A 19,582-nucleotide genomic window follows, 5' to 3' on the forward strand; every position below is an offset into this window, starting at 1 on the left:
AAGTAGAAAAAGTCAATGATCCCCAGCACCCATTCTTTGTCTCTGCAGAAGGAAAGAATAAGGGACATTGCACATAGCAAAATTTAAATTTAGGTTGAAACAAAGCGATTGGCTACAAGTGCCAGATATTTTAGGGTTTTCTACCTTTTGTAAAACTACTCCCTAACATAAATAATAACAAAGCAGAATACTGCAAATCTAAGTTGAAAGAGAAGAAGCCAATCTATTTACATTTCCAATATTTCCACTTTCTCCCCTAGAATAAATGTTTGTCAAAAATTTAATGTAGAAAAAAAAAATATTTTATTATGTTTTGTACAAATAGCTTTCCCCAGACATGTTTTACTATGCATTAATGTTAGGCAACTCTATTCACTGATATTAAATATATATAATATATATAGAAATATAACACAGTCCACTTCTAAATACACAGTGTGGCAGTTCAAAATGACATATTTGCTCAGCTATGAAATATGATAAACAATGTTCTGTAGAGTGTTCCATGTTTAGATTTTTGTTTTTATCTGGAATTTGATGTTGTAATTTAGAACGTCTATTCCATATATCACACGGGTGTACTTGCTATATGTATGATTATCCATAGTTATAAAGTACATTTATAACCTACATCAATTTACCCTTTCCAGTATTTTTTTTAAATATATTTAAAACATTTGCAGATTTATTTTTCTCACATAACACAATAGGCACTTTTTTAGCTAAAATTTTTCCTACCTATAAGTAGATACATAAGTCCTCTAGTTTCTTTTTTTCTCTTGACTCTATTTCTCTATATACACTGTTAGCAGTCAGTCATAATCACAATCCCAGCCCCAGGCAAGATGAGCAAGTTTTATACTTTTATATATTTTTTTTAAGATCATACAACAGGTTTAGTATAATTTCTTAGCTCTAGTAAATAATATACACCATCTCTGGAAGGATTAGTTATAATGACTGTTCATATTTTCTTTCCCTTTCTTTTTCACATTAAGTGAAAACATTCAAATTTCAGTCAGTATATTGCTGTCATGTTAAATAAATGCCAACATTCTATCACATTTTTTTCCTTGAAGAAAGCAAGTTTATTATTATTATTATTATTATTATTATTATTATTATTATTATTATTATTATTATTTTATTTTTTTCCAATGGCTAAATTCTGAAGTGCTTTCCTGAAGTGCTTTTTCTTTGTGTTGTTACTTGGGTCTGACTGGGATCAAGATAGAGCTGTCCGAAGAATGGTAATTCCACCTGATGACAGCTTCAAAGGGTTTGATTTTTATCTTCTTTCTGCACTGGCATGAAAACAAATCTATCATGTATTTTAATAGAGTTTTGTCTAAAAGCAAAACCTGACACTGAAAAGGGGAGTAACAGAGTAATTGAAACACAAATTTTGAAGCACCTCAACAAAAATTTAGAAGTTGTAGCTTAAATTTGTAACCTCTGGATGTTTTAAATAGAAGGCTGGCAGTCAAGTATATGCCAGTATACAGGCCAGTATATTCTGTGTGATTAACAATTAAATCAAATTAAGTTAAATTAACAATTAAACATTGAATTAAGTTGCTTAGTTGTGGAATTTACATGGCTGGAAATATTCAAGACTAGGTTGAAAATGCCCTGAATAATGTCATCTAAAGCCCAATTTCAACAGAAGATCTCCAGAATTCCCATCCAACCTGGACTTTTCTACATTCCATCTGATCTGCTTGCCTTCTACAGTACATCTGATCCATTTGCCTTCTACTTTAGTACAGGATGATATGTGCAAATAAAGTGCATAAAAAGTGCAAATTAAAGTGCAAATTTCTCTCCATCGACTAGGGAGTCTTAGCTTAGATGTCAATATTGATTTTTAATCACATGAGTCTCACTGCAGGTATTCTCAGACGGAGGTGTTACAGGTCCTGCATCTCTCCTAATTGTCTGTCTAGAGCATTAGCATGGCCTCCAAAGAACCAGGGTTCAATGTCACCACTCAAGACGGCACTCAAATAGTCAACTCTGAAAACAAACAAACAAAACTAATGAGCAGATAAACAAAACCAGACAAACAAATACCCTAATCCCAAAACAGTTCTGGAGCATGTCACTGTTAGTCATTCATACAGATGTGCTTCAACATATACTTCTGGTAGCTGACCTATTTTTACCTTCTACTTTGAGATGAGTGCAAGTGTGATCTCAAAGTGCCTATTTCCCACCAGGGAAAGACTAACTTAGGCACAGATGTTCACACTCCAGTCAGCTGTGTTTGATCAGATAAATCCTACACCAAGGTTGTCAGAGTGACAACATGCAGACCGGGGAATGTTCAGTAAATCCTAAAATAAATTTCTGAGTTCTCTGTGTTAATTGAGAGGGGAAGATATTTCCAGAGGCATGTGGCACCTAATATGGAGTTAGGTGACAGTGTCCAATCTCTGTAGATGAAGTGGGGAGAAGTTCAGTGTCTACCTTTGTCAAAGACTTTTCACAAAGCCTACTCAAGTCCTGTGCACTGATTTCCCCACATATAAAACATCAGCTATGATCTTCATTGTCTTCCCTTTTCTTTTGTGTGGTCGATTTTGATTGCAAGCTTTTCTGGAAACAGGATTGTTTCTTGTGCTGTACTTCGTGGGCCTCTCATCTTTAGAGTGGGGCAACTGTACTGTGCCTGCTCACTTAACTCTTAAGAAAATATGCTGAAGTGCAAGTTTTTTCTCATAGTTCTCTCCTGGGGTAGGAAGCTATTCTTCCTTTATAGACAGAGAAGTGAAGCACCAAAGGCTGAATCTTGTCTGTTTAAAAAGTTTTATTCCCACTTCCCACTAATTTCTATTACTGATGATCTGAGTTTACAAAGCTTGCACAGCTACACCAGTATACTGGTGGCAGTTGAGGGAGATGAACCTAAGTGTCTTGAGTGGTGTTTTCTCACGACAGGAACATACTTCTTATCTTCTGGCTGGCACCATCTGAAGTCTAAGTATGAACAGGTGAAATGGACTGAAATCTGTATCAGAGATTGGGAGTGGATGTCTGTAGACAGATGGGACAGATGTAGACAGTAGATGAGTGACTTTATTTATTTATTTTTTTAATGATGATAGAAATTCTGTAAGAAAAAAAATAAAATAAATCCTAACTGACTGACCTGTTTTTTTTACCTACAGGGGAAGCATTACATTTGGCCAGAGATTTCGGCTACACCTGTGAAACAGAGTTCCCTGCCAAGGCAGTGGGAGAGCACATTGCCAGACAGCACATGGAACAGAAAGAGCAGACAGCAAGGAAAAAGATGATCTTAGCAACAAAGTAAGAAGTGGGGGGGAAATAATGTCATATTGAAAAAGAAATCTGTCTGTCACTTTTCCATTCTGAATCTGGGGGCTGGAGGGAGGAGTGGGAGTAAAGATCTGTGATTGTGGAGACTGCTATCACAACAGTACTCACTGAAAATGAGAGCAAGCTTCTTTAGAGATGCTGTAAAAGGAACCTTATTTACTATAACGAGGTTTTAGTAGTTATGTTCTCATTGTCTGCAGTTAAGGAGGCTTGTACATCTTAGTCTCAGATTATTTGATTTAAGTGAGTGGAGAGGAGATTATTACATAGTAAGAGATTTAGGACAAACTGGCTTTGTCTCCTGTTTGCACAGCAGCAAATACAAGGATGTGTGAAAAAGAGATCTAAGTTTCTGCTGAAGTATTAGTTTCTGCTAGATAATTATCGTGAGTCTGCTGAGGGAGTGCTGATTTGCAGAGGGACAGATCCTCTCTGCTTGTAAAATTGCAAGGGTTTCCTTGAAGCCAAAGGCACTGGAACAATGTACACCAGCAGGGGAGCTTTGCTAAAGCCATTAAAGACATGCAGAGCCACCCGACTTTGCTCTAAACAAGCCACTCACCTCCCTGGAGCAGTAACATTATGTTAGGATAACATTTCATCTAAGTTAATTAGCGTTGATGAGGGAAGAATTAGCCTCTATGAGCCAAGGGAAACAGGAATAAATAGTCTGCATGGCATAACATAGACCTACATTAGGTGTGTGTAATGCTTGCATGGGGTGGCCTCGAATATAATCAAATACTTCCAGAGCTTACCGCTATGTTACACAGGAAGGCAGCAGGAGATCTGAGGCCAGAAACCAAGACATCATCCACCTCTTTTCTCCATTGCTGGAAATGTTTGAGAATGATACATCCAACAGAGAGTAATCCTGCTACAGTAAGGGTGAAGTCTGAGCAGCCAGAGAATTGTCCCTTATATCTCAATGTCCCTGTGTTTTGCCTAGTTGTGGGGAACAGGATTGCTGGCTTTGATGTCCTTCTTGTATCCAGAGCTCTTCACCTTGAAGGTGACCCAGAGGTGACATGCACTGAAACCTCTCTCTGCATTGATATATAGCCCATCAACAATCTGCACAATCTGCATCATGTAACTTTTTAAGATCTGATTGTAATGCTGGGCACTATATAAGCAAGAGTTAAGACATTGCCACAGCTCCAGAATTTGCCCTGCCTATAAATGTTACCTAACCTTGACGGCAGAAATCATCTGCCTTGTTTTCTGGCTCTAAGGAGAGATCACTTTGCCGCGGGTGATAATGAGCAGTGGATGACTGCCATGTCCTACCTCCAAAGGCTGTCCCACTGGGGGACAAGTAAGAGTCTGCCTACCCTTTCTCACCACTCCATTTCCCTCACTCTTTACTAATGAGGTGGAGAATCATGGGCATACATTACTCCAAATGTCCATGAACTTTGGGTTTAAGATTTTATTCTGCACTAGTAACAACAACAACAAAAACAACAACAACAACAAAAGTCTTTTTTTTGTTGTTGTTTTTTAATCTCAACATTTAAAAGTACCAGCGAATTGATCAGTGCCTCACCAATAGTCTAAGGATAGGCCCCATCCTACTGAAGTCAGAGCAGTTATAAACAGGGACAGATGGGTCAATGTGTGTGCTACTACTGCCCTCTCCTGCCTGGAAGGAGAACAGTGAGTGCTTCACAGGCCAGCCCTGTCCAGATACCACAGGAAATGCAGGTCCACGACCATATCAGCATGGCATTTCCCAGCCATACCTCCACGTATCTGACGGTAGATACTCTAGTTATCTGACAGAAGTTTATATTATTCATTTGATGTATCTAATATCTAGGTTTGTAATTTAATTAAATTCATAATTTCCTCATGCCGTGTAAATTGAGACACTAGAAAATGTGGTGGATAGTTATGCTGTCACCAAAAACGAAACTGAAATTGCAGGGTGGAAAACTCATTCAAGGGAAATTATGTCTGTGGAAATAAATAGATTGTCATTGTGCATGTGCGTTGCTACCGTCCCACTAGGACAGAGCCAGAAGTCCTCAGAAGTGTGCCTTTGGTAAAACCAGTGAGATCTTTCACAAGTGGGGTGTTAAGGAAAAATAAGAGGAAAGAAAAAAATATATATTTCTGCAATTCCTAGTAATATATGTGAAAATCTGTGCTGGGTTCAGACATCCATCTTTAGTGGCTTGGTGCCCAAACACAATACCTATCACCATTTGAGATTAACTGATTATCCAGCTTAGTTATCAGCAGCTACTCGAGAAGGGCATAAGTATCTTTTTATTGCTATGTCATATTTGCCATTTCTTATGGATGTCTTTGGTATTACATATCTATGTGCACCTAAATAGAGCCTTTAATGTCTACAATGTAGAAGTCTCCAGTTTCTGGTAGAATATCTCATTGTTATCAAGGGCATCTACATCTTGTAGTCAAGCAATATATCTACCCTGAGTGGAAGCAGTTCAGCATCCATGCACAGAACTGTGACCCATGTGTTAATAAAGAGGCTGCTGTTTCAGATGCCAATAGCCCTCTTTAACTCAAACACAGCACTAAGCCTGAGGCAATTCTGTTCATTTCCCTTCTCAGCCCTACCTGGTCAGAGGCTACATTGACAGTATACTGACAGTAGTACAGTGAATGAAACCAGGGCAATTTTCTGTCATGGAACAGACCACATTCATTGTGCTAAGCTACCTGACCTTCTAAAACTACCTCTTGGAAATAATTCCTTGCATTTGCTAATCCAGGACCCACCTAGGACAGTACTAGTTGATGCAACGAGATGGTGTCATGGCCTATGCTAGTAATTTGGTGGTCTAGACAGTGGAGGATTGGAGCCTTACCTAACCATTATCATGGGAAGAAGAGATGATTGCCAGTGCAGTGTGGGACACAAGTGACAGAAAGGGCAGAACAGGAGTTAAGCAAATTTTGGTTAGGAACTGAATGGGTAAGAATGTGACAGACAATGAGAGAAGCCATTCCTATGATTCTACTTCTCCACTTTCTTTGACTGAGTAGATGATTATTTGGGCACTCCAGAGCAAGGTGCTTCAAAAAAAAAGGACCGAACTGTCTTAATTCTGGCCAAAGGGTGCTGATGGTGTCCTGTTAACTCTAGACATTTAGGGAGGCTTCAAGACATGATTATGCAACCCACAAAGAAATCTAAAAAAAATAAATAATAATTTAAAAAAAGGTGTTTGGACTTAGAGGGCCTTTAAGCATGGTTTAGTTAACCTTGTAGGGGTGTGGGAAAGACCGTTAATGGCTTTACAACAGGGGATAGAACTTGATCAGGCTACAGGGGTTACAGGTAGGACAGGTACAGAACTGCTGAAGGCCACATCAACAATTCCACTTGATGGAAAGGCACAGTGTCCTGGGGGAAATATCACAGAGTACCACAACACAAGACCTTGCACATGAGAAAGAGAACCAGATACACATTTACACACATCAGAACAGAATACTGTGCATAACCTTTTTATTGTGGGTTTGCTTACAGCCAATACAGGATAATTAATATCTGACCCATGACAATATGTTCTCAGTGTGCTGGTTTTGTGAAAAATAACTTTGAGACAGGATGCAAAGTACCTGCTGAGAACCTCTCTGATGTTTACTCTTTGGATGCCTGGCAACTCTGCCACACTTGGAATATATCAGGTTCATGGGCACACATTCATCCCATTCTTGTACTCCTCACAAAGGCTTTGTCGATTTCTAGGGACAGGATCATGGACTAGATGGGCTTTCGGTCTGATTTGGTACATAAGTTTCTATTTTTTCCTGATCATATCCTGGAACATCTGGCCATCTTTCACAAATCATTAGGTGCCTCTCTTGCAGGAAAGGCCAGGATTCTCTTTTATTTATTTATTTATTTGCTTATTTTTTTAGCTGGAGCCCTTAAGACAGATAATCCCTAACCATCTTTCTTTGCTTATGCAAAATCACAGTCCAACTTGGTATATAACTGTCAACCATCCTCTCTGTCACTACCCCAGGTAATGTTTTGTTGGTAGTGGAGGCATTGAGACATGACTTTGAGTAGAAATCCCTTGAAAAAGTAGGTTACTGCCTTTTAAAGGTTTTCATGTATAATAAAAAAGTTTTCTTCTTTTCTTTCAATCTGCAACATTCAGTAAAAACTTCTGACATGTGAAGATAGAAGGGAACTTAATTGCACACTTGGTTTTGACACTTTCCTTTGTCAAAATATAAGAACTCGTAAGATGAACTTTTTCAACAGGTAGAAAGTAAAGGTTGGAGGAAGGAGAGAGGAACAGTGTTGACAGGGCCGACTGGGGATAGCAGATTGTTTAGAAGCCAAAATGACTGACTGTTTTCAGTTGTTGAAAGGAACTGTTTTTCCTCTAAGGATCTGATTCATTAAAACTGTATGCTGCATTTACATACATTTCTGCTGAATACCTCTCTTTGCTTGAAAGGCTAAGATGATGCTGTCTTTTCCAGCAGTCAGTGTCCTTGTCCATACTGATGACAAGCATTTACAGAAATCAACCTTGGATGAAGTCCAGTGTCACAGCGGGAAATAGTTTTCTGCATCCCTTTCCTGTTAGGAGAGAGCTGTGCTATCTAAAGTCTATATCCAAATCTTGTAGAACAGTGATATATTGAAAAGTAAAAACAGATTGGTGGAGTTTTGTTACTTTTAACTGGGTAATGAAGAGACCTAAATGCCAAAAAGCTGAGTTTAACCACTTAATTTTCATTATGTCCCTGTCCCAAAGGACAAGTGTTACAAAAAGAAGATGAAGAACTTGAACTCTTTCTAGGATCAGATGTACAAAGCAAAAGTATGCTAGCAGAAATCATGGATCACAGAGACCCTCTTTAGTGTTAAAACTGGGCCCATACACAGTTATTTCATCTATAATAACAAAGTAAGCCATGCACACACTGTGGCATTTTGTTGAGCTTGTCTATATTATTAAAATATTAGACTGGTTCCTTGAACACTCCCAAATGTCTTCTGTACATGTTGTGGGAGGTAGTCCACACCAACATCTATTTTCAGGAATCAGTTTGGATGCAGCCATACTGTTGGGGAGTTAGGAGAGCATATGCATACAGACTTTATCAGATAATGATACTTGGCCACAGGATGTAAGAAGAAACCCCAGCACCATATAGTTTACTATTTGACATGTAGTCATTGAGACCATCACTAGGCCAATACAACTGAGTATCAGGCTAGTATCAGGTAAATCATGTGACTGTCCTGATCATCTGGATGGCATCATACCCCTCCTGACCCCACATTAAGTGTCTATATTTCTGATACATTTGGTGGAGAATGATATGCCAATTTGGAGAAGTCCTGAGACACATATCTGGATATCTGACCTTTTGTTGTTGCTGTTATTTTAATCGACTGTGTCATAAACCAATTGAAAGTAAGTTATGGCAATCCATCCAATTTCCAGATAGTATTCTTCAGGAAGCATGCACCAAATGGAACTGGTTTTGTTTGATTGTTTGTTTGTTTGATTGATTGATTGATTTATAATGTATTGGTAGCACATTCCTAGACTAATTTGTGAACTAGCGCAATACAACAATATCACAAGAATTAAAATACCTAATTTTTAGGTTTCTCTTACTGTTAGGTCCTCTATAAATGTATCTCCAGTACTGACGCATCCTGAGAAGGAAAGTGAGAAGGAACAGAAGACCATCCATCCTTTCCAAAGGACCTTAAATTGATGAGAGAGCAGGCAAAACAGACCCTGAGCTCTCATTGCAAGATGCCAAAACTGCAGTCTTAGGTTCTACCTAGTGAAAGTTTGCATTGATGGAATTTCTCAATATTAACATGGTTTCAGAGGGGAATTACTCTTCTTCAAGAGATTCTATATGCTGTCTGCTCTGAGAATTTGGGGCAGGAAGGCAGGGGAGGATTCATTTTTCTTTAATTCCTTTAACACTGCCTCTGACAAATATTTGTTATGAATGAAATCACCCAGGATTATGGGGATCAGCATTAAAGGAAGGATTACCCCTATCACAATTAAGGATATCCACTTTCTTTTTAGACAAATATGTAAAGAATTCCAAGATCTTCTGAGTCAAGACAGATCACCCCTTGGATCCTCCAGACCGACTCCAATACTAGACCTCGACATCCAGAGACATTTAACACATTTCAGGTATGATTTTGAAAGAAGAGCATTTACCTAAAATTCATAATTTTGGTAAATACTACATATGAGGATGTAATGGTATTTGTTCCCTTACTTATGACATGTCTGTATGTCTATACATAGACTGCAATAATGTCTATATTCTCTTTGTTGTCTGTGCCTGTTAAAAGCTTATGCTTACCTAGCAAAGAGGCTCAAGCTAGTTGTATTCACCCTGCTGAATGGATGACAGTCTGAGTTTCAGTCAATCATTTTCTATATCTGCTAGCCAAATCTTCTTATCTGCCTTCCTTTAGATATGAGCCAAATCACAAGCCAATCAAGAGAGAATGTAAATGGTCCAGAAGTGTGGAAACTCAAGTTTTGAGCCATCTTGGCAATATAAATGAATCACTATAACAATGAATAGAGGAACAGTTAGGCTGCATCCTTACCAATTAACTAAATAGCTCCAGCACTTCCTCTGTGCTACTAAGACCATTTGACAGTATCCCACCAGAAGCATGCTTTTACGTAAAGTGTATATGTATATATATACACTTTAGCCTCCAAAGCAGGCTGAACCAGAATGGCCTCAAAGCATACTGCCTGCTGGGAGTGGTCTTGCTACACTAATTCCTGAACAATACCTTGGAATGAAATTCAGACTAAAACTGTGCCAGAGACTGCTAAAAATTTACTAGCATATTTAGACTCAGTTCTGGTGCCCATGCTTTAGCAATACTTAATTTACTTATGTAGACAGCCTAAGAAGCTGTTACGAAGATGAGGACCTACTGTACACAAAGACCAGTGCCACACTTCATTGGAATTTTATCCAAGTTATGGATAAAAATGTACAGATGTCTTAGGATCTGCAAGATTTATTAGCCCAGGTATTGCGCAACTTCACATTTCCACTTTCAGTTGTATGTTACATACAGTCAAGAGATGGGAACTTCCAGAAGGTTGTTCTGATATAATGGGGTTATCTAAGATATTTATCAAAGATAAGTGTGATGAAACATCTTAGAGGTTCTTCTACCTTTGCTTGGACAACAGAGGGGAATACATGACTAGCTGAGTCTACAGATTTTTTTTCTTTTTCATAGCTGTTAGTTGATACCTTGGAAAATCAACATGTAAAGAACTATTCCAATGAGTAGTTTACAGATCGTAACACTAAGTAGATTCTTTAAACCTATAAAGCCTTACGGTGAATTTGTATATTCTTTAGCACAACTGTCTGAAAAACTCTCCATTCATTGGATGGGCAGACAACTTCTGTACTCCAATGTCACAACATCTTTTAGTTATTAAGATTCTCACAGAGCATCAAGAATTTACCAGCCAGGTGGTGTGGTACTTAATAGTCCCTCAGACTTTGAATGGCATACAAAATGGCCACTACCCCACCTTGTCTATCTGTTGAGACAAGGGTGGGGGGCAAGGATAATACCTGGTCCACAAATGCACACATTCCTCTTCATTCTTACACAGAACAGTGTTTACTGTATGCATATATGAACACACCTAGACAACCTCACTTCTACTAAAGTGAGTGAGGAATATTATTACTCATGCAGTAATGTGTACATATACACATACACATACCACCTACACCTATGTATACTTTCCCTTATACACACACTCCAAAATACCTAAGTACACATGAAAACCAAGGAAAACATACTTATTTATACATAATGCTCAAAGAATAATTTTAATGGGCAACCTAGACTTGTAGAAAAATAGTTAACTCCCCATTATATGCACATAAAATAAATGTGATAGAGGGCAGCTAATCCCCAAGGATTCCTGTATTTAAAGAAGAAACAGCAGTCAGGGTAAAATGCTGACGGCTTCAGCTACAAAAGCTGTCAATTTGTACAGATCCCATCCTTCTTTCTCTGCTTGACTTCAGTGGGTTGGAGTACAAAGCTTCTGTACGAAGTTCCTGGATCAGTCAGTGCTTTCTTTTATGCCTGCTGTAGGCAATAAGTGTTGGACTGAAGATGGGCACCTAGAAAAGTACAGGTCTTGATGCTACACAGATGCTTCCCTGCGCTTAAAATCAGACAGCTGTCTCTGATATCTGTACTTGGGGAATGATGAGCACTGCCAGACCCAGAGGCTGAGCTGAGGCCATATACCTTTTCCATCCGTTGCACATAAGTTGAGGTCAGATCCAGCTTCTGACCCAGACCTCTAACTCTACTCATCTACATATAGGTGCCTCCATTTCAGCCAGGTAAAGCTCCTGCCATAGTCTGTAGGGATTTCATCTGTTCAGCCAGTGGAATCTGCAACGTAGATACTTAATGCAGGCCTAACGTAGACATCTACTTTAGCGTGACTTGAATTTCTCTCTAAACTCTGTTGACTCTTAGTCTAGTCCAGACATGCAGCTGAATGGGAGCTCAGCCAACCAGTACATACACAGACATATATTGTAAATGCCTAAGCTTAGTGTAGGAAAAAAAAAAGAAAATCATGATTCTCATCCCCTCTATCTGGCAGCCTTCAGAGCTAGGTTGTCTACCACTACTACCACTACTTGCCTTCCTGAGATTAAATATCACAGAAGGCACATAAGTCTGTCTCAGATGTCAGAAAAGATGTGAGAATTTAACTCACCATGTTTTCCAGGAGAATGGAGTATTTTCTGAATCAAGGTTTCAACAGAGACGGCTTTTTACCAGTCACTTGGTTTGTCTATCTTTCTCTGAGGGATGATCCTCAGATTGAGCCAACCCTTGTCACAGGAAATTTGCACCTGATCAGCTGAGGATGAGAGAAGAAAAAGAAATTCATGGTACCCCAACACAGGGAGAAAGTCCTTGTAAACCAGGAACAGCATGGCCACTGCTCTCTGAGGCATAGCACAGCTTTCTACTGGTCACAAACAGAAATAGCTCTTTGTCATCATACATCTGTAGAGAGGGTTTCATAAAAAGATGTTGGAAGCATTTACCTAACATAAAACACACTAAGAATTTAAATACTCAACATACATTGGACTCCACATTTGCGATCATAAGCTCTCATTTAAGGTCAGAATTTCAAAAGAACAGGCTCTCCTTATTTCAACCCTGCCTATGGCAGGGGGTTGGAGTTAGATGACCTTCAAGGTCCCTTCCAACCCAAGACATTCTATGATTCTATAATTCTATTTGTTACAGTAAAATGAACAAATTTCTGATGTATCTGTATCTATAAAAAGCATTGCAACTGTATGCTAGAGATGTATTTGACATTCTTACCATAGTCACTGTCAAATATTCACTGTCAAATATTCTGATGAAGCCTACAATAATTGGAGTCTAAAATTGGACTGTCCTAACGAGTGGCTGATCCTGACTATGCACACAAAATTATGTTATTTATGACCAAAATACCTAAGAGCTATTGGTGGTCTACAAACATGTTTTTTTTTCAGAGGAGGCATAAATCTGAATCAGTGGATGCAAACAGCCATCATAAATTTCATAATATACTTTTTCAATTGTGAAATTTTCATCTTCATTTCTGTCTGTATTCCAGAACTGCAGGATTTCTTGCAATAAATTCTCTGTCATGAAGCTGTATAAATCTCTAGATTAAGCTGGAGCCAAACTGTTACCTTTGGCAAAGACAGGCTTTAACTGGAACTTCTGTCAAGGTTCTGTGAATATTTCAGCAGGATTTAGTGTGTTTTTCAGCCATTATTCAATATGATCTGATTTTTTATTTTAGACATAAAATATCAGAAATCCCATATAGTTTCATACAGATTTACTATAACAAGAAGAGGTTAAGAAATTCTGCCTTGTAAACCGTGTTCAAGGCAGAAAAGGAACAATATGAAAAGTTGAGATTTTATACATATACATATGTTTATGCCGTACAATGTCAGAAAGCAGTAGAGATTTTTTATGACCAAAAAAATTCAGAGGAATCACATAATCCTATATTATTAGAATTAATTATAAGATAATGAAAGACTTTCTGAAGGCTATAAAATCTGATACCTACAGCATCCAGCATCTACTACCTTAGGGTAAAAGGAAGTTTTCTTTAGGAATAAATTACCCTACAGTTGGTAAGTGAGGAATAATGTTCTCCACTTGCTTGCAACATTACTTGTTCAACATTAATAATTAAGACCAGGGTTCACAGACTAGCACAGGTCAGATACAAGCAGCAATTCCAGTTTCCTCTGTTTTAAATCTTCAAGCTCATGCTTCTCTGTGAAGTTTTTCCACTGAGTCCCAATTCATCAAGATCTTGAAATATGTGTCCTATCTGAAGCACAGGCTAGTCCCCGTGAAGGGCTCAGAATTGCTGGGTTTGCTCGAACCCCAAACTCAAAGTTCATACAAAGCTTAGAACAGGAGAAATCTTCAAAGAAGCTGCCGGTGAGTCTGAAAACTGCTGAGTTTTGCACAACTTTACCAGATACACAGAAAACATAGGCTCATCTACACCCCTAGTATGACCACGTTTGTGCAGCTGCTCTCTGAGATTCCCATCTGACTTGAATACAGAAAACTCAGTGCTGCAGGAAGAATAATTTCCCAGTATTGTTTGACCATGAACAAACAATTCTGCAGACCCTTACATTCATACCAGCAATTATTTTGCACTATCAGAGTCAAGGTTGTGTTATATATGTTTTATTCAAGATTTTTTCCTTTTCAGTGCATTTTGAAATATCTTTCAATACTGCAGAGGTATTATATTGATATTAGTAAATAAAAAGTGTCAGGACACAGGCACGTATCATTTAGTTGTGCTGCTTTTTAGCAGGAGCCCTTGATTTTTGGTGCCCAATATAATTAGCACCGTACCAAAACATTCCTGGGCACAGTGGCACATATATATTACTAATATATAATATAATAATAATAATAAATGCAATGTATACAATATATAATAACAATATACATATTATATATATATTCATAATATATATGTAGCCTGAGGATTCAAGGAAACACCAGCCCTTACTATAGCCCAGTTAGCTACCTTATCTGTGCTACAAATAGCTTACTAAGACTTAGAAAATTCCAGATTTGTCAGGGCTGGTTCATAAGTCACTTACCTCATGAGAAAAATGTTGAGTCAGATCAAATTTCTTAGCATAGAAATTGTGGGCTCAAGAAGAGGTGATGTCCTGTAGGGCTACCCATGCTGTCCTTGAACTCTTCTTTGATTCCATCATGATAAATGCAGAGGAGGAAGTGGAATAATCCTATGGGTTGCATCAGGCCTGAAAGCCATAACTAAAGACAGAATCAGCATTAAGCCATGCGGCAAACAGGAAAACCATGGAAAAATCTATCTCCATTAGTAAGTGCTTTTTGTCCAGATACATGAGAGTCTCTTTGTTGTCCTCTAAAGTCTGATCTGTGTAAGTGCATTTATGAGTCCATAAGAGCAGACAGCAAAGCCAGCACATCAGTACTAGAAAAGAACCTAAATGTTTCTATATCTTTAGAGAGAGTAACCCATTTCTCTGGCCCTTTGCTTTCAAAACGGAATAAGCATCAGGAAAGAGAGAGCAGGAGAATGTGAAAGAGAGGGAGTGAGAATGAAAGCAAAAAAAAAAAAGGGGGGGGAAGGGAGAAAGTAAAATATATTTAGATAAACCTTAGTTTCTTTCAAAATACCATCTATTACTTGTTATTCAGAGTTTCTTCTTCCACAAATTCCACAGAACCAAGCAAAACTTTTGTGTGCATATGCATACATCTGTCTGTACAAGAGGGAAAAGCTGGGGTTTTAATTTATCCTGAAACTTAATCTGTTTTCAAATCCCACTGACGTCAGCAAAGCTGAGATTTCATCTTTATTTTCTTCAGGACAGCAAGGTTCTCTCTAGCATTGTAAATTGCTTGTCTTTGGATTTAGAACAGGTAAAAGAGCCTAATACATACTCACTGAAACTGAGAAACAGCTCTCAATTATCCAGGTTGATGGGAGGAAAGACAGGGGTTGAAATAGTTAGAGAAACCAAAAAGGTGGATGTATACAAGACACGTATATAAGAGGCTATGTTCCAAGGCTTTGAGTACAACTCACTTTAGAAAAGCTTGGAAATGGTGGACCAGGGCAATCAGGAACTACAACAGATGAAGACAAGATTGCCTGGAGGCACGAGAGCTCTGAGACATGCACTCAGAGACCATATGGTGCAGATTAGTTGTGATGTGAGATGGTGAAACTTTGGCTAACCCCCAAACACCCATAATCCTGCCATTAACTGAGCAAAGCTGAATTCTGACATTGCAGGTTTCTTCTTATGAATCTGGATTAATGCTAACCAGCACAATTGTCTAACAGCATCCTTTTTCATTTAATGGTGTGCAGGTAGATCTTGATGGTACAGAAGCATGTCAGTATGGGAAACAGTTGGAGTTAACTCACGTGTCACCTGTCTTTGGCACCTTTGCACTTCCCAGGCATTTAGTGCATCCAACCACCCCCAGAGCATAGAACAAGACCAGAAGAACTGATAGCTTTCAGTCATATAGATCCCTGCTGTGAAGAAGGGAAATGCTTCTGCCATATTTCAGAGAAGGAATGGAGATACGTAAAAATCTAAACCCCCTCAAAGATATATGAAAACCTATCTATTAACTGTGTGGGTATGGTCCTGGACACTGGAACACAACAGTCTATAATGTTTGATTGTTACTGCTTTTTTGTTTTGGTTTGTTTGTTTTTGTTTTGTTTTGTTTTTATGAACTTGGCCTAGACCAACTCTTCCTGTCACAAGCAATTCCGAGGCACAAGGCAACCTTATCCCTGTCAAGGGGATGTTCCCAGTTGGAATCTTAGAAATAGCCTCCACTTTTCAGATTAAAATACTTGAATAATGGAGATGAGGCCAGACTGTGTTAGATCTCTCATGAGCAGAGGAGGAACCTTTGCACTCTTCACCTTACTAGCACAGATATAGATGACTGAAGTCGTACCCTAGCCCCAGTTTAAGTACCTTAGAGTTATTTAACTGTCTCATGAATGTGGAGGTCTAGGCGCATTTTAGGTGTAAAAGACCATCCTGTGTCACATTCATCTGCTACTCCCTCAGCTCAAGGCTTGTTTGTGAGCCCCGCATCACATCTACCAGCCTTAAAAATGCTCTGAATGTCCCATAGCATCTCTTAGTTGCATGGGTGAGCTTGCATGTTCACTTTCCATCCCTGTTTTTAAAGTTTTTCTCTTTTGCAGAGGAAAATTTCAGACCGGATTGCGAATGAAAACCTTTGAGTATGTTTATCTAGTGTGGTAGCTTCTGCATTAAACCAAAGCTAGAATGCTGGATCTAGGATCCTGTTTTATTCATTTTATATTTATGTCTGTTGATAAAGCATCAAACCAGCCTTCAGTCTAAGGAGTAGAATTTAGGACATCCTTTCAACACGACTAAAAGTTGAAAACAGTAAATTAGTGCATTTGATTTGATTTTAGTCCCTCTTTCTCTCCTGTTGAGTGTAGAGAGCATGTATCTACTTCTCTTTTCCATTCCACTGCAATATCTGAGCTTCCCACAGATTCATTCAGGGATCTGAGAGTCACATTGACATGTGTCTTCTTGTCTTTACATTCATAACCTGCCTTTTCTTCAGAATAGCTTTGCTGTCTGCCACTGCTCAATCTTGCAGTGAAAGCAAAAGTGTGGTTTTATGAAAGAGTATATTTTATTAAATTAAGTATTTCTACTAACTGTATGAGCAGATGCACGTTCTTAGAATGAGAGGTCTCCCCTTATCTAGAAGATGTTATAATAATAAATGTTTTAATAAGAAGTTGATATCAGGGTTTTTGAATTTTTGGCAGAAGTCTTTTTTAGTTCCTAAAAACCTAGTGAAAACTACTGTTCCTGCAAATCCCACCAAAAATGAGCTCCCACCCCCAAAAAAAGCAAGCCTCCCCAAAAAATTCTGTGTTGGGGAGAAAAAAAAAAAAGTGACACACACACACACACAAAAAAAAATTATAGAGAGACTATTTTCTGAGATTATACTAAAGAGTGCTGTGCATTTTTCTTGGCTTACATAAGTACAGGCTCCCTCACCTCATTTGTCAGACTCTTAGCCTTACTTCTTCACTTGTAAAATTAGATATAAACATGCCTTTTACAGCTGCTTTTGGGTCACTTGCGTCTACAAGAACTTGTACTAGATAGAAAGCTCAGATATCCTACTGATGTCATCCATCCCATAGAGAAAGATGAATATTTACTGATTACAGAATTTGGATTTGGTCCTTTAAGGTTACATTTCGTCAAGGTGCACAACCACATCTAGATAATCTATTTCACATATAAAAGATAACAACTGCAAAAGAGCAAAGGGAAAACTACTTTTTTTTGCAAGTGGCACTTCTTTCAGAGCAGAAACCTTATATAAACAGACAAAAATAATAGGCTCAGAATACTAAAGCTAGAAAATAAAAGCAATCGTTATCCTCTCAAATTATTCTGTGTTTTGCCTAGCCATCCAGCTGATATGAAACACCCTCACCATGAAACTGTTTGAGACAAGAGTTTTGTCATTTAGTCAGTCTCTGAGCCTGGAGCTGTCAGCCTCCTGTGAGTGCCTGGCATCACACTGACAAGGTGACACAAAAGGCGACAGGCAAAAAAACAGAGGCTCAGACATTCGGAGCAGTAAAAAAGTAACATCCTTCCTTCTGAAGGGTAAAAGAGAGCAATGAAATACATTTTGAAGCAAAGAGCATTTTTTAAATTATAACAAAGAGCCAAGACCAAATTCTTACTTGTGGGTTGCCTTTACAGATATCTTAGCCCCTTTTTATATTGTTTTCTATTTCTTATACTTCTTTTCCTATCAGGAGGTAGAGCAGCTGCTGTCATAATTCCAGTCATCTTGATTAGCGATAGCAGCATTCTGTTTACATGCATGGACTGGAAGAAGCTTGGTGTGAGACTGTGTGGTGAAACAGCTCCGGTGCCCTCTAGAGTTTCCTGACTTCCATGATCTCTCACAATCTGGCCTTTGATTCAGTTAGTTGCAAAGGAACGTATTGGTTCCTAGTGCTGAGGTATTAGCAATCAAGAAATTGTTCCTTTCTTGTTCCTTTTGTTCTTTCTTTTACCTGGCCTTATGTTTGCCGAAGGTATTAGAGATCCTTCCTCTAGGATTTGTCACTCATTCCTTTTTCCAGGGATTCCATCTTCAATCTTTTCATAGCAGGGATTCTATCATCTCCTCCTGTTCTGCTTATAACCAAAATCACTTTGAAAAGATTGGAACATTTTTGTGTGCAGAGGCTGAATTGCTAAGATAGAGAAATAGTAAGGATTTTGTTGAGTCTTATGGTATTTCTTCACAGAGAGGGTGATTAAGCATTGGAACACACTCCTCAGGGAAGTGGTGGAATCCTATCCCTGGAGATATTTAAGAGATGTGTGGACATGGGACATGGTTTAGTGGTGGGTCATTTCCAACCTGGATGATTTTATCATTCTATGATTTTATATTCCTTTAAAGTCACAACTTATGGAGTCAGGAGATCTGATGACCTGTTTTCTTTTCTTTACCCTCTTCATTAACAAGTAAGTTCCTTGCTTAATGAGGAAAGAGTAATTATGTATTAATCAGAGATGAAAAAAGCACAGAGGCTAGACTGTTTCTCAGTCCAGTACTTAAGATTTCTTCTGATTCCAAGGAAAAGAAATGTCATCTCCTCATTCCCAAATTACTGGGATACAATATTGCTTTGTCATCCGCATGTTTATAATGCTTAGCTCTTGGTCTTTCTCATTTGAGGAGGACAATGCGACTTCTCAGCTATATCATCATCTTCACTGATGACAGATGATCGTCTGATGATCGTCTACAGATGATAGAAAGTTGGTTGAATCTCATTTACTTCTGTGCCTTGTTGTAGGGCAGAGATGCGACCACTGACTAAGTTAAAGGAGAAGCTAAAGGAACTGTGTAGGAACAGCAACAGCAAAGGCTGTGTGAGTCACATGAACACACTCACACTTTCTCAAAAGTACCCAGTCATCTTGTGTCTCTCTGTGGTCTCATCGGTGTATTTGGCTCCCCAGGCAGTGATGGGCAGCAAGGCCACTT

At 38.5% G+C, this 19,582-nt stretch overlaps 1 protein-coding gene and 2 long non-coding RNA genes across 7 annotated transcripts in view; 1 reads left to right on the forward strand and 2 right to left on the reverse strand.

Annotated features, from left to right (window-relative positions):
- The window catches only part of LOC308191424, a 169,713-nt gene that overhangs the window by 145,208 nt on the left and 4,923 nt on the right, over nt 1–19,582 (reverse strand). The gene's annotated exons all lie outside the window — the stretch shown is intronic.
- The window catches only part of TFAP2D (transcription factor AP-2 delta), a 53,224-nt gene that overhangs the window by 23,617 nt on the left and 10,025 nt on the right, over nt 1–19,582 (forward strand). For all 4 annotated transcript variants that reach the window (XM_080583797.1, XM_080583795.1, XM_080583796.1 and 1 more), the window contains 2 exons: nt 3,171–3,312; nt 9,405–9,518. In XM_080583797.1, the coding sequence (XP_080439923.1) occupies nt 3,171–3,312; nt 9,405–9,518 (256 nt within the window). The remainder of the gene's footprint in view (nt 1–3,170; nt 3,313–9,404; nt 9,519–19,582) is intronic.
- On the reverse strand, nt 1,134–14,737 carry LOC308191423. Of its 2 annotated transcripts, none has more exons than XR_013947973.1 (3): nt 14,575–14,737; nt 12,129–12,275; nt 1,134–2,016 (listed from the first exon to the last, which is right to left on the reverse strand). It is a non-coding gene; the product is annotated as an uncharacterized lncRNA (long non-coding RNA). The 2 variants fall into 2 exon arrangements; XR_013947974.1 differs by lacking the exon at nt 1,134–2,016 and adding an exon at nt 7,355–7,921.

Source organism: Anser brachyrhynchus, assembly GCF_964034855.1.
Source record: "Anser brachyrhynchus genome assembly, chromosome: 3".
Taxonomy (NCBI): Eukaryota; Metazoa; Chordata; class Aves; order Anseriformes; family Anatidae; genus Anser; species Anser brachyrhynchus.